We start from the raw sequence: 12,721 nt of genomic DNA, 5'->3' as shown, positions 1-12,721 counted from the left end.
ATTTTCTTTTTCAATATCTTCCATTTCCATCTGTTTCACATTAGCCAGAGCTTTTTTCCATTCCAAACTGCTCAATTTCCCACCCTAAATTTCAAAATACAGACAATGCACATGAATAATAGATAACAACAATATAATCCATCCTTTGTCTCTTGGCATTTTCCCATCCAAGAAGTGGGCCCAACCCTGGTTAGTTTCAGAGGTAAAGATCTGCCAAGACATGTGGATAAGGAAGTGAAAATACAAAAGGAAATAACGTATTTTGATTTAGGACTTAAGATTTGTTTTATGACTTCCATTGCACTAAATCAGAAGGGCGTGTGTGCCTATATGTTGGAAAATCATAATTTATAAGTTTGCAAGAAAGCAGCTCCAATGAAAATGGCAATTCAGTTCACGTCCTACCTATGTACCCTTATGCTGCTTCTTAATATTTGGACAAAATGGATCGTCTAAGAAGGATGAGACAAATCGTAGGAAAAGAAAAGTGCATTCCCTGAAGTTTCATTTGACAATATGTTGGAAAGGCTCAAATTTGAGAATGGTAGCCAGTTTGGTGTAATGGTTAAGGGTTCAAGCTAGAAACCAGATGACTAGTCCTGCCAAAGCCAGTTGGGTAACTGGACCAGTCACTCTCAGCTCTAGGAGGCAGGCAATGGCAAACCACTTCTTAAATCTTGCTAAGAAAACTGATGGTCACCAGGCGTCAACACGACCCCAAGGTACACACTCATGTCTGAGGAGGCGAGGGCGCCCTCCCCGAGACATTTTTTTGCATGGAGAGGAAACGTCGAGAATGGAAGCCCTGGAAGCCCAAGACTTTTTTTGCATGGAGAGGAAACGTCGAGAATGGAAGCTAACACATCAGAAGAGTTTTGGGAAGGGAGATTACAACAATGGAACCACATAGTTGTTAGATATTAAATTTGTAACGACTTCAGTGTGTATTTTTTAAAAAAAGCATTACTGCCTTTTTATTTGAAAACATGGAACAGCCGACAAGCAGGCCGATTTAGACCTCCGAAACTGGGTAGAGATGTCCCCTTTGCCCCGATCATCCTGGCGATATCACCATCAGCTTGAGCCACTGCTCGTTTCTCAAAAAGGGGGCGGGGGAGGCAAAAATATCAAGGAGTGGGCGAATGGATGGGTCCATTGGCGGGTCGTGGTTTGTAGGTCGGCTCTTACTCCCACGCGTTGTTAACGTGGCCGGGCGAGTCTGCAGCGGTACTTCCCGCGCAAGGGTCCCTCTGCCTGGTCGCCCCTCCCGACTCGGAGAGGCCAGCGACAGTCATGTGGCTCCCTCCCTCCGCCAACTCGCTGTGGTAACGTGAGGTGGCAAAGGGCGGAGGTCTACCAGCGAAAAAGGGCCGTTCTCCTTCTCAGAGCGGCAGAGCAGCAAGCAGCGGAACAATGTCTAACGGTAACCGGGAAGGCGTCCTTAAACGGGCCCGGCCGACCAGCCCGGCCGATGACTTCCCGACGCCTCAAAAGCGCGGCGTTACCGCTGCAGACTCGGCGGGTTCCGTTCACCTCTATCCTCGGTCCTGGGACACGGAGCAGCTGTGCGCCTTCCTTCAGGCTGAGGGCTTCGAAGCTGCGGAGCTGCAGTGTTTTCGAGGTGCGCGGGAAAGCCGGCCAGTGGAACAGTGGGCCGGGCCGCGGGAAACTTTTATTTGAGGAGGAAAAGGTTTATTGAGGAGCCGCCACCTAGTGTTGCTATGGGCGGTTGCTGGGTATTTGCCGAAAGAAGGAATAAAATGTAGTAGTATTACAACAGAACAGAATAGAATAGAATAGAATAGAATAGACAATGGAAATAGAATAGAATAGAATAGAATAGAACAGAACAGAACAGAACAGAATTCTTTATTGGCCAAGTGTGATTGGACACACAAGGAATTTGTATTTGGTGCACATGCTCTCAGTGTACATAAAAAGAAAAAAATATATTCATCAAGAATCATAAGATAGAACACTTAGTGATAGTCATAGGTTATTAATAAGCAATCAAATCATACCAGCAAATAAATAAAACAATATAAATTATAAAGATACAAGCAACGTGGTTATAGTCATAAGTGGGAGGAGGTAGGTAATGAGGAGAATAATAGTAATACAGTCTTAGTAAATAGTTTGAGAGCGTTATGGGAATTAGTTGTTTAGTAGAGTGATGGCATTGGGGGGGGGGGGGGAACTGTCCTTGTGTCTAGTTGTTCTGTTGTGCAGTGCCCTATAGCCTGGTTTTGAGAGTAGAAATTGAAACAATTTATGTCCAGGATGTGAAAGGTCTGTAGATATTTTCACAGCCCACTTTTTCACTTTATTTATTTATTTGATTTGCCAATTGTTTACAAGATAATAAGTATAAATGTATACATAGTTGTGAATACATGAAATGGTTACATATAAGAAAAATAAAAGAATAGGAGAAACAATAGGACAGGGACGGTAGGCACGTTGGTGCGCTTATGCACCAACGCTTATGCACATTCCTCAATGGAATGTTCCTCGATGGAAGGCCGGTTGATAGCAATTGTTTTTTCTGCAGTTCTGATTACCCATCGAAGTCTGTGTCTGTCTTGCTGGGTTGCAGAACCGAACCAGACAGTTATAGAGGTGCAGATGATAGACTCAATAATTCCTCTATAGAACTGTATCAGCAGCTACTTGGGCAGTTTGAGCTTTCTGAGTTGGCACAGAAAGAACATTCTTTTTTTTTTTTAAACAAGTTTTATTAATTTTAAAAACAAACACGAATACATATAACATAAGACATAACATAAAGAAAATAAAAAATCATCTTTTCTGAAGGTTGCTCAATCCCGGTCAAAACTCTTTATACAGACACAACTTCAAATTCATATTCATTTTATATATCATTCATATCTTATTACCATCTTCACTTTTATATATAGTTTCTTTTCTCTCTTAAATTCTCTTAATTTTATTTTATTCATCTCATCTCAGTTCAAATCATAATATTTATTATTCTTTGTCTGTTTATTTCCAGCTATCCATTTGCTTTCTTCCTTAAAATAAAATAAAAAAAACTTCTCCTGTCCACTAATTGGAGTATAATGCCTTTACCTCTTTCCTCTACATTTATAATATTTAATATAAAACACCTAACTTACATTGGGATCCTGCTTGGTACATTCAAAAATTATACAATATTATCACTACCAGAACTAATCTATTCATTAATATTCATATTCTTTTATAACATAAAAACTTAGCACATTGCTTTTCAATTAATTAACATACTTTTGTGGGAGGACCTACTTTCCAATTATTCTCCCCCCATCACATATTTTAAATCATTATTTCATTGGCCAAGTGTGATTGGACACACAAGGAATTTGACTTTGGTGCACATGCTCTCAGTGTACATAAAAAGAAGAAAAATATATTCATCAAGAATCATAAGATAGAACACTTAGTGATAGTCATAGGTTATTAATAAGCAATCAAATCACACCAGCAAATAAATAAAACAATATAAATTATAAAGATACAAGCAACGTGGTTATAGTCATAAGTGGGAGGAGATAGGTAATGAGGAGAATAATAGTAATACAGTCTTAGTAAATAGTTAGACAGCGTTATGGGAATTAGTTGTTTAGTAGAGTGATGGCATTCGGGGGGAACTGTCCTTGTGTCTAGTTGTTCTGGTGTGCTGTGCCCTATAGCCTGGTTTTGAGGGTAAAAATTGAAAATCCTTCCCTTCTCGCTTTTCCTCTTGAATTTTTTGACGTAAAAGTTCCAAATCATCCACAAATGATGTCATTGTGAAGAGAAAAAGTTTTTCCAAACAACCACCCAGATGTTTTTAATCAAAGATAATTTTCAAAAGTAATAAAATCACCAAGCAGTCCAAGTAGATCATTTCTTTAGGCACCTTCTCCTTCCTCAATTTCTCTTTCTGGGGTTAAAATTGGATCACAAAGTTGCATTTAATATATATCTTCAGAAGCCTTGTTAATATTTATATCTCCTTAAAATTCCAGGCATACTCCTCATTTCCAAATTATAGTCCAGCTTTCACTCTCCCTTCCCACTCACAGCATAAAAAAGAAAAATTTTTAAAAGTTTTTTTTTTTTTTTTAAGAAAGAAAAAACTCATTCAGAAATCCTTATCTCTTCAGTGTTTAATTACCTGGATTTTCAGATTTCTCTTACTGTTCCACAGCTGTCACGTTAGGAAGGAGAGTGAAAAGAAAAAAAAACTTTCCCTTTAAGAGTTCTATCCGCGGCTTGTAACTCTCTCTGGAAACAATGTAGCAACTTCTCCAACAGTTCTCCGATCCCGGAGGTGCAGATGACAGACTCAATAATTCCTCTATAGAACTGTATCAGCAACTACTTGGGCAGTTTGAGCTTTCTGAGTTGGCACAGAAAGAACATTCTTATTGTCCTTTTTTAATGAAATTTTTGATGTTAGGTGTCTATTTTAAGTCTTGAGATAGACCCTAGAAACTTGAAGGTTTCTACTGTAGATACTGTACTGTCTAGTATTGTAAGAGGTGGTAGTATAGGAGGGTTTCTCCTAAAATCTACCACCATTTCTACGGTTTTGAGTTTGGTTAGTTCCAGATTGTTCTAGTTGTACCACAAGGCTAGTTGCTCAATCTCCCGTCTGTATGCAAAATTTGTCATTTGTCTCCAATGAGACCAATCACTGTTGTATCATCTGCAAACTTCAGTACTTCAACAGAGGGATTTTTGAGATGCAGTCATTGGTGTATAGAGAGAAGAGAAGTGGAGAGAGTACACAACCCTGGGGGGCTCCTGTGCTAATTGTACAATATCTGATGTGATTTTGCCTAGAATCGGAAAGGTTTTTCTTTCGAAGAGTTTTGTTTGGGGCAGGGCACTCCAAAAGTGATGCCTGTCATTGCCAGGGAACAAGGGGCAGGTTTATTTTCATGCTGGGTGCTCTAGAGAGAGGGCGGTGGTGAAAAAATACCTCAGAATCAAAGGGGGTTTCACTGACATGCTCTTATACCTATACCCTGGCCTTTTCCTGCTGTGTTTGGCTTCATCTGGTCTTCAGCCATGAATGAGACAGCTTGAATCACCACCCTTAGTTGTGCAGCTGTTAAAGTGATGTTTTCTCCCCTATCCCAGTAACATTCAAAGGCAGCCTCAGCATATTTAAACTCTACTAGGATTTCCCAAAGGTGCTTTTTAGGTCTTCAGAGCTGAAGAAGCTTCTTGGATGAGAAGCAAAATATCTTCAAAGAAAAACCAGAACATCCAGTTGCCCCTTGAAAAAGCACCTTTGGACAACCATGACCTGGGTGACTGAGAATCTCCATAGACATGTGTTAGGATTTGTCTCCCACTTACTCCCACAGTGGTGGTAGGAAAGGAATTGAGAACAGAAGAACAAACTCCATAGCAATATAGCTGTCTGCCTTCTCAAGTATATTTGGGTAGCACTTTAAATCAGGGGTCTCCAACCTTGGCAACTTTAAGCCTGGTGGACCTCAACTCCCAGAATTCCCCAGCCAGCAAAGCAAAGATGGCTGGGGAACTCTGGGAGTTGAAGTGCACCAGGCTTAAAGTTGCCAAGGTTGGAGACCCCTGATTTAAATCGATATTAGGAAATGACCCAGATGATGGGCTGTTCTTTTTAGTCTATGGCAAATGGACAGCCCTCTTAAACAAGTCTTTTCTGGGTAAGGAGGGAAGACTATGGGAGCCTTTGTAGTGCCACTGTGAGGAATATTTTCAGCATCTGTTGGATAAAGTTGCTTTTCTTGGAATTAAGATGCCAACTGGGCAGATTCTTTGGAAGTAATTCGGAAACACTTCAGCCAGTTAATGCAAAACAGTTGGACAGAATCCATGGGGCTGTAAGCTCTACTGCCTAAATTTTATACCTGTGCCCTTTCCTGGTTTGGTTTAGTGGTTAAGGCAGCAGGCTAGAAACCAGGAACTTGTTCAGCCTTAGCCATGAAAGTGGCTGGCAACTTTGGTCTAGTCACTCTCACTCAGTCCAACTCATCTTGCAGAGTTGTTGTAGAGAAAATAGGACAAGGAAGGAATACTGTGTCTCACAAATGAAGGCAAATGTATGTGTCCCAGGAGAATGCTGCAGGATCCAATCTGGGTTGGTCACTGGGGACCGGAGATTTAGCCTTCCAAGCTTTTGGACTCGTGCTGGAAGGAACTTCTCTTTTACTGGATTGTGTTGCACCAGAATGTCTCTGGTGAGAGAGAAATTCCCCAAGGATGGGTTCCAGCATGAGTCCAAAAGCTCAGAAGGCTAAACTTCTGGTCCCCAGTGACCAACCCAGATTGGATCCATCAATATTATATATGTTTGCCGCTTTGAGTTACCTATAAAATAAAGGTGGGATAAAAAACATCTAATACAAAATAAATAAATAAAAAATAAGGCCTCTTGAGAGATGGCTCACAGCTGGGTCCATGTGATAATTAATGCTTATCGTGGAAACAGCTGGTGCTGCCCGCCTTGAAGGAAGCAGTAATATATAACATCTCAAGAGAGAGGTCATCTAATATTGCACTGTATTACATGCAGATCTTGCAAGGCTCCCTTGCTTCCTAAATGGATTTTCCAAATAGATGTAACAGCAGTAGATAAGGCACATATCTTTGTCCAATAGCAGGAAATAACTAGGGACACACAGAAATCACCTTCAGGAAAACACTGAGGCACAACATGTTCTTTGGAATACACAGAGACACAGTTAAAGTAACAGCAAAACTCATTCTCACACATACATACCAACGTCCTACTAAACAAGGCTGCCAAGTCTGAATCTCTTTATTCCCCAAAGTTCTTGCTTTGTTGGTTAGCTGGGATTGTATCTTTTTTCATGGCTCAGGCCCAACTTCCTTTGACTGATTCAAGTGATATTTTCCTTTGTTTTCTTAATGACTTTATTTCTTATCTACTTCCCGAAGGGATCTTTTAGATAAGATTCCTGGCTTTTGTCTTCTCTGCTTTTGCACCTGTTTTATCTTTAGTTATGGCAGCTTCAGTCTAATCTCACAGGTGCAGTATCAATCTGCTGAGGATACATAATTGTACATCTCTGTTCCTTGCTGGCTAAATGATACTATCCTGCTTTTGGCCTGCCAGCTGCTAGGGTTTGGATGAGGAAGAGCCAGTTTCAACTTAGCCCTAGCAAGTGGCTCTGGATTGTTGGGACTCTTGAGTCCAGGCATATGTCATTTTGATTCTTGCCAGGCTGGTATTGCACCAGACCAGCTGGCACAGTTTGGGGCTACTCATGGACTTGAAAATTCTGCTTGTGGACAAGTGGTAAACATGGCCTTTGGACAGATCCATCTCATGCACCAATTGCAGTCATTCCTGGACTGGGATACTTTGCTCACAGTCACTTAAACCCGGGTCATTTCCCAGATGAATTACTGCAATGGCTCTACATGGGACTGCTCTTGAAGATTATCTGGAAACTATAACTCCAGAATGTGGTGGTATTTGCAGTTCTAGGCGCCTCATATTTTGCTCATATTTCAACATTATTTCAATAGCTCCAGTTTCTTTCCAGATGGTGGTTGTCACCTTTAAAGCCATAAATGGCATGGGCTTTGGCTACTTATGGATCCCCTGTCTTGAGGGTATCTGCCCATACCTCTAGGTAAAATAGAGTGGATAAACACTAGGTCCCTTCTCTTAAACACTGCCATCTAGGGACCTAAGCAGCACACTTTTAAAATGAATTAAAATGGTGTGCTGTTGGTTTAATCCAAGATTTGTAGCAACTGGATTGTATTCCAATATCTTATCTTAAACCACCATTAACTATCCAAAACATAGGTTCCATTATGAAAAAAAGACCATTTTTTTCCAATGAGAACATTTATATGCTTACAAACATTCTATTATGCTGATTATTTAAAATGAATTTTATTAATTTAGTTACTCACCTTGTTTACTATTGGATGATGTCATGACTTTTGGTTTATACTGCCCTTGGACAAGTACCAGCAACATCAGGCCTGCTTTTGTTATGGTTACATCAGTGCAACAATCATTGATGAAGAAATGGCTCTAGACTGCTTCTAGTCCTGCATGTGGAACTCACCTCCAGAAGCAATAGTTTCATTTACCTCCTAATGTTGCTATAGCCAATTCTTAATTGATCATTGCTAATGTCTGAATAATATTTGAATTGAAATCACCTGACAATGATCTTGCTTTCTCTAGATTCCTGTGAATTTTCTTGCTTAGGTTACACTATAAAGAGTTTTTCGGTAAGTGGATTAGGAAGTTAGAACTCAGGTTGAACTCTGTTTGCTATGAGGTTCTTCACTGGGTGAGTTTGGGTTATTATTGATTTTTTTTGTAGCCTAATCCTATAAGACACAGATGATATATTAAGTTTACATACAGGCAATCTTTACTTATTACTGTCTTAGAAATATGACTCTAGAAATGAGTATAATTTTTCAGAGTCTGGCTATAAAAATAATCATACTAGGTGATACAGTAGAGATTTTGCAGATGGTGGCTTGCCTGGGTTTGGAAACTAACCAGGGTCAGGTGTGGGATGGGAGACAGCTAGGTTAAATTGTGTTGGAATTGTATTCCTTAACAAGTTTGTCATGAATTGGGATCAACGAAACAACAGGATGAAATTAAGTACTTTGTTTTTCAAGAATGATAGCAGTCCATTAAATGAGAGACTGTAGAGCCCCCTCCCCATCCATTTAGCACACATTATATGCCTTACAATCAGCCCTCCCATAGAATATCACTCCCTTACTCAGTCACTCCTTTCTTGTATCAACATTTTTCTGTATAAGGGACTCCCTTCCTTCCCTTCTTCCTTGCTAGGGCTTTTCTGAGATTACTTTTATCTAAAGTGAAGCTATCCTTGGAATGCATGCCTTATCTCATTTCCTTGGGTAAGCTATCTTCAAGACTTGTGAAAAGTAAGAAGGCTAACAATATATTAGAAAACAAAGTGAGACTTGGTTTCAGAATCTTAATAAAAGTCGGCTTCCATCTTAATGCTTGCTTGTGCCTTTGCTCTACTACATTGTAACAGACTGCCATGAATTAAGGGGAGTGGTGAAGCAAGGGGGAAAAGGAAAGTGAATGCTGTATCTCTTGGAGTTTCTGCTTCAAAGTCACCTGGCATACCAGCTGCCTACCAATCTGTGCTTGGACAGGCCTGCTTGAATCTTACTGGTTGCACAGGGGTGGGCAATTCAAGATAGTTAAGGGAGGGAAAAATTGAGCTTAGAGATTTTGGCACCTGATTCTCAGTTCTGGCTATGCACTACTGCAATGCACTTCTAATAACACTATATCTTTCTCAACAAATGAAGCCAAGGATCATTTGTATTTAGAGGTTTAAGTTTGTGGCAGGTCAGACAGTAATCCTCTAATCAAATATCCTAATACTATGTAAAAAAAAACTTAATAACTGACAGGTCAACATTTCAGAAGAAGGAAATGGAAAACTGCTCCACTGTTGTCAAAAAATCTGCATGGACTTATCCATGAAATAGGCAAAAAACAAGATCATTGCAAAGGAGATTAATATGTAGAAACATGTTATAATCAAACTACATGGGATAGACAATATATTGGTATATGTTCACTTGGATTCTCTGTTTCATAGTAAGCATCATCTGCTCTGATGTTGAAATCATAGTCTTCTGAGATTACTATTTCCCCTGCAGTAATATTAAAGGGTGTGCCCAATAAGAATTGAGTTGTGAATTGAGTTGAATCTAGGCGGCTGTGATACTTTGACACTCTGGCATAGAATAGCTTGCTCTGCTCAGTATGTTGTACTTATCTTATAAGTAAGCAAGATCAAACTACCATACAATTAGCAAATCTTCAGGGTACTAGCAAGACCCACATTCCTTATTATGTAGTTTCCTTCCCGTATCCACAGGGAAGTTTTGGAATATATATTGGATGTCTTTTGGTTATGCTAATTTATTCCTGGATAAATGTAATATCAGGTTTATCTGTATTTAGGGAACAAGAAGAATCACTTTATTACAGTAATATGAACATAATTCACAGGATATATGTGCCTTTAATTATAATTATTAAATGTTTATGTTGCCTGATTCTCAATAAACTACTAACATGGATTAGTAGCCTCTTCATACACTATATTTTCATGGCTTCTCTGAAGAATGTGTAATTGCATGAATCAAAGCAATACTGTATTTCAAGTTTATTAATGTATATATTATTCATTACTTGCAGTCCTGTAGTCAGATTAATTGTAACCTGTCAATTAATTATTTAACTCCCTAGAACATAAAATAGATGGTTCAGGTGTACCAGGTCTCAATGAATCTGATCTTGAAAAAATGGGAATTTGGTAAGCAACTTTTTATCTATTCAAATTGAAGAAATTATAAGAATGTTGTGTCTTCTGCACCTGCATTTTTGGTTATTATTGGTTGCCTAAATACTATAATATATTTAAGTGACTTTCATTTTCAGATGCTGTTTTTTTTGGAAGATTTTTTTTTATATTGTTTTGGTACACACACAAAATTGAAGATATAAAAAAGCAAAAATACAGGAAAAAAAATAAACATAATACATACCAAACATTTAACAACCTCTGTTTTTAAACTTCGCTTATATCCTGCCCCCACAAAATAAATTTGTCTTCCCATTGTGTTTCTAGAGAGCTAATTCACAAAACATTTATCCAAAATGACAATTCTGGATACATTGTGACAAGTTTCTCTGGTACATGCTGTATAATTTCATGGATAGTACACATTCAGACAGTACACTCGCATCTGTCTTTTGAACAAAAATGTTTTTATTATAACAATTAGTAACTTTTGTTGGTGAATAACAAAGTAAAGTTTATCCCTGATGATACAGCATTGTGTGACCTTTTATTGCTAGTAATGTCTCATTTTTAAATAAGACTTTATATATTATCTTATTATCTAAGGACAGTAGCATTGCCCTTTTAATGCTATTAATTTATATTCTTACCGTCTCTCTCTATTTTCTAATTTTACGTCCTGTTTCTGCTCCCTGAAACCTATTGTTTGTTTCTCTTGACCCCTGTAACCTTATTTCTTTTAACTGTGTCCTTTTTGATAAGAACTGTTACCCAATCAAAGTTGTGCAGGTCTTTTCAGCCTCTCTGAGTCTCTTCAAGATTTGCTCCGAGGGACTTGCCTATCTCTTGGAGAGCCAGCACCAAGAAGCTTTTGACTTCTGCCAAAGGTTTCTTGCTTTTGTCATTGTGGTTTAGGGATGCCATACATCATTGATTCAACACTGCCATAAAGCATACTAACTATGGATATTGCTTTGCTTGCAGGGTGTAAATGGGGATATACCATTTTATGCTTGCCATTTTATAGTTACACTGTGCAGGACATTGCTCAGAGTAAAAAGAGAAAGTGAAATATGTATATGTTGTTATTAATAAAATTAATGTGGAAATGTAAATGTAACTTTTAGAATAGGAATAAATGTCTTTTTTCTTCATGACGTTATCCTTTAAAAATGAGTGATTTATCACCATCGCTTTCTGCCAGAAGATATTTTGCTAAAAACATCTGTAAAATTCATGTCTTAGTAGCAGTTAATTTAGCTTCCATATTAACTTCATTACTAAATAAAATATTTAATTATTATTTAAGTCATGTTATATGCTTCATTTTCAGTGCTACAGGAGTGAAAAAGAAGCTGCTAATTTGTATGCGCAAACTGGCACAAAGTCAAAGTTACATTGATATAACAAAGGTGAACAAACACTTTCTTATTTATTTTGTATGTTGAAAAAGGAATGTACCAAACAAAATTATCTTGTAATGCTATATTATTTTAATACTTAAGCCAGTTTATTTTAACATTGGGAAACAATTCAATCCAAATTTCTAAATAGACTTGGAATTGGATCTCCTGGCCATAAAATAGCCTTGTTAGAATATAAGAGTCTTTAGACATTGTATAAGTGATAGAGAATAGACATGCTTTCATTTTTCCTGTTTGTTTAGAGATTGTTTTACAATGGTTAAACCACCTGATCTGTTTTCTGCCCTCCATTAATTTCTAAATCATTTTTATATAATTCAAAAGAAGATTAGTGTTTATAAAATTCAATTAACTTTAAAACACAATTAATATGTGAAATCACAGTTGTTTAAAAGGAAGTCACAGTAACAGAAGGCCATATCATATGAACCCACAGGACTGTGGTGGTCAGGATTCTGGGTTGACGATTAGTCAGAGACCCGAGTGCAGCTGTGTCATTTCATCTCCAGCCGATCTAGTAGTTCAAAAGTGAGCAATCGTGAATAGATAGATAGGTACCACTTTGGTGGGCACATTTACAGGACATGAAAGGGCCCCCAACTGGGTGTTCCCCGGGCAATGGTGATTTTACCAGCTAATCTTTTTAATCTGGAAGCACCTTAGGTGCTTCTGACATGAACGGGATGGGATCGTATGAACCAATGTTGTATTTTGAATTACACATCTCCAATATTTAGCTGAATCCCTATTACATTCTTTCTGAAAGGATATATGGATGTCCAGCATAAAAAAATATACTTTTTGTTAATTTAACTATAATCTTTAAATCATAAAAATAATAGCCAACAGAATGCTGAAATTGTCTTTCACTGATATTCATCAACTGGATATGTTAATTTCTTCTATGCCTCTGTGTGCACTGGAACATTTAATTTAGTGTAAGACTACACTAGC

General features: G+C 38.2%; 1 protein-coding gene across 3 annotated transcripts in view; it reads left to right on the top strand.

Moving 5' to 3' along the window:
• The first annotated feature begins 1,401 nt into the window (after positions 1 to 1,401).
• The window catches only part of SAMHD1 (SAM and HD domain containing deoxynucleoside triphosphate triphosphohydrolase 1), a 33,788-nt gene continuing 22,468 nt past the window's right edge, over positions 1,402 to 12,721 (top strand). Inside the window, exons 1-3 of one of the 3 annotated variants that reach the window (XM_087959467.1) lie at positions 1,402 to 1,621; positions 10,289 to 10,355; positions 11,677 to 11,755. In XM_087959467.1, coding sequence (XP_087815593.1) covers positions 1,414 to 1,621; positions 10,289 to 10,355; positions 11,677 to 11,755 — 354 coding nt within the window. In that variant the 5' untranslated portion in view covers positions 1,402 to 1,413. The remainder of the gene's footprint in view (positions 1,622 to 10,288; positions 10,356 to 11,676; positions 11,756 to 12,721) is intronic. The other 2 variants (XM_087959470.1, XM_087959468.1) reach the window with 2 other exon arrangements.

This window comes from Notechis scutatus, chromosome 3, assembly GCF_049901735.1.
Source record: "Notechis scutatus isolate UNSWTSFEM ecotype Mainland chromosome 3, rNotScu1.2, whole genome shotgun sequence".
In the NCBI taxonomy this organism is placed as follows: domain Eukaryota; kingdom Metazoa; phylum Chordata; class Lepidosauria; order Squamata; family Elapidae; genus Notechis; species Notechis scutatus.
Note: the sequence above shows the minus strand (reverse complement) of the source record. Positions and strands in the feature narration are given on the sequence as shown.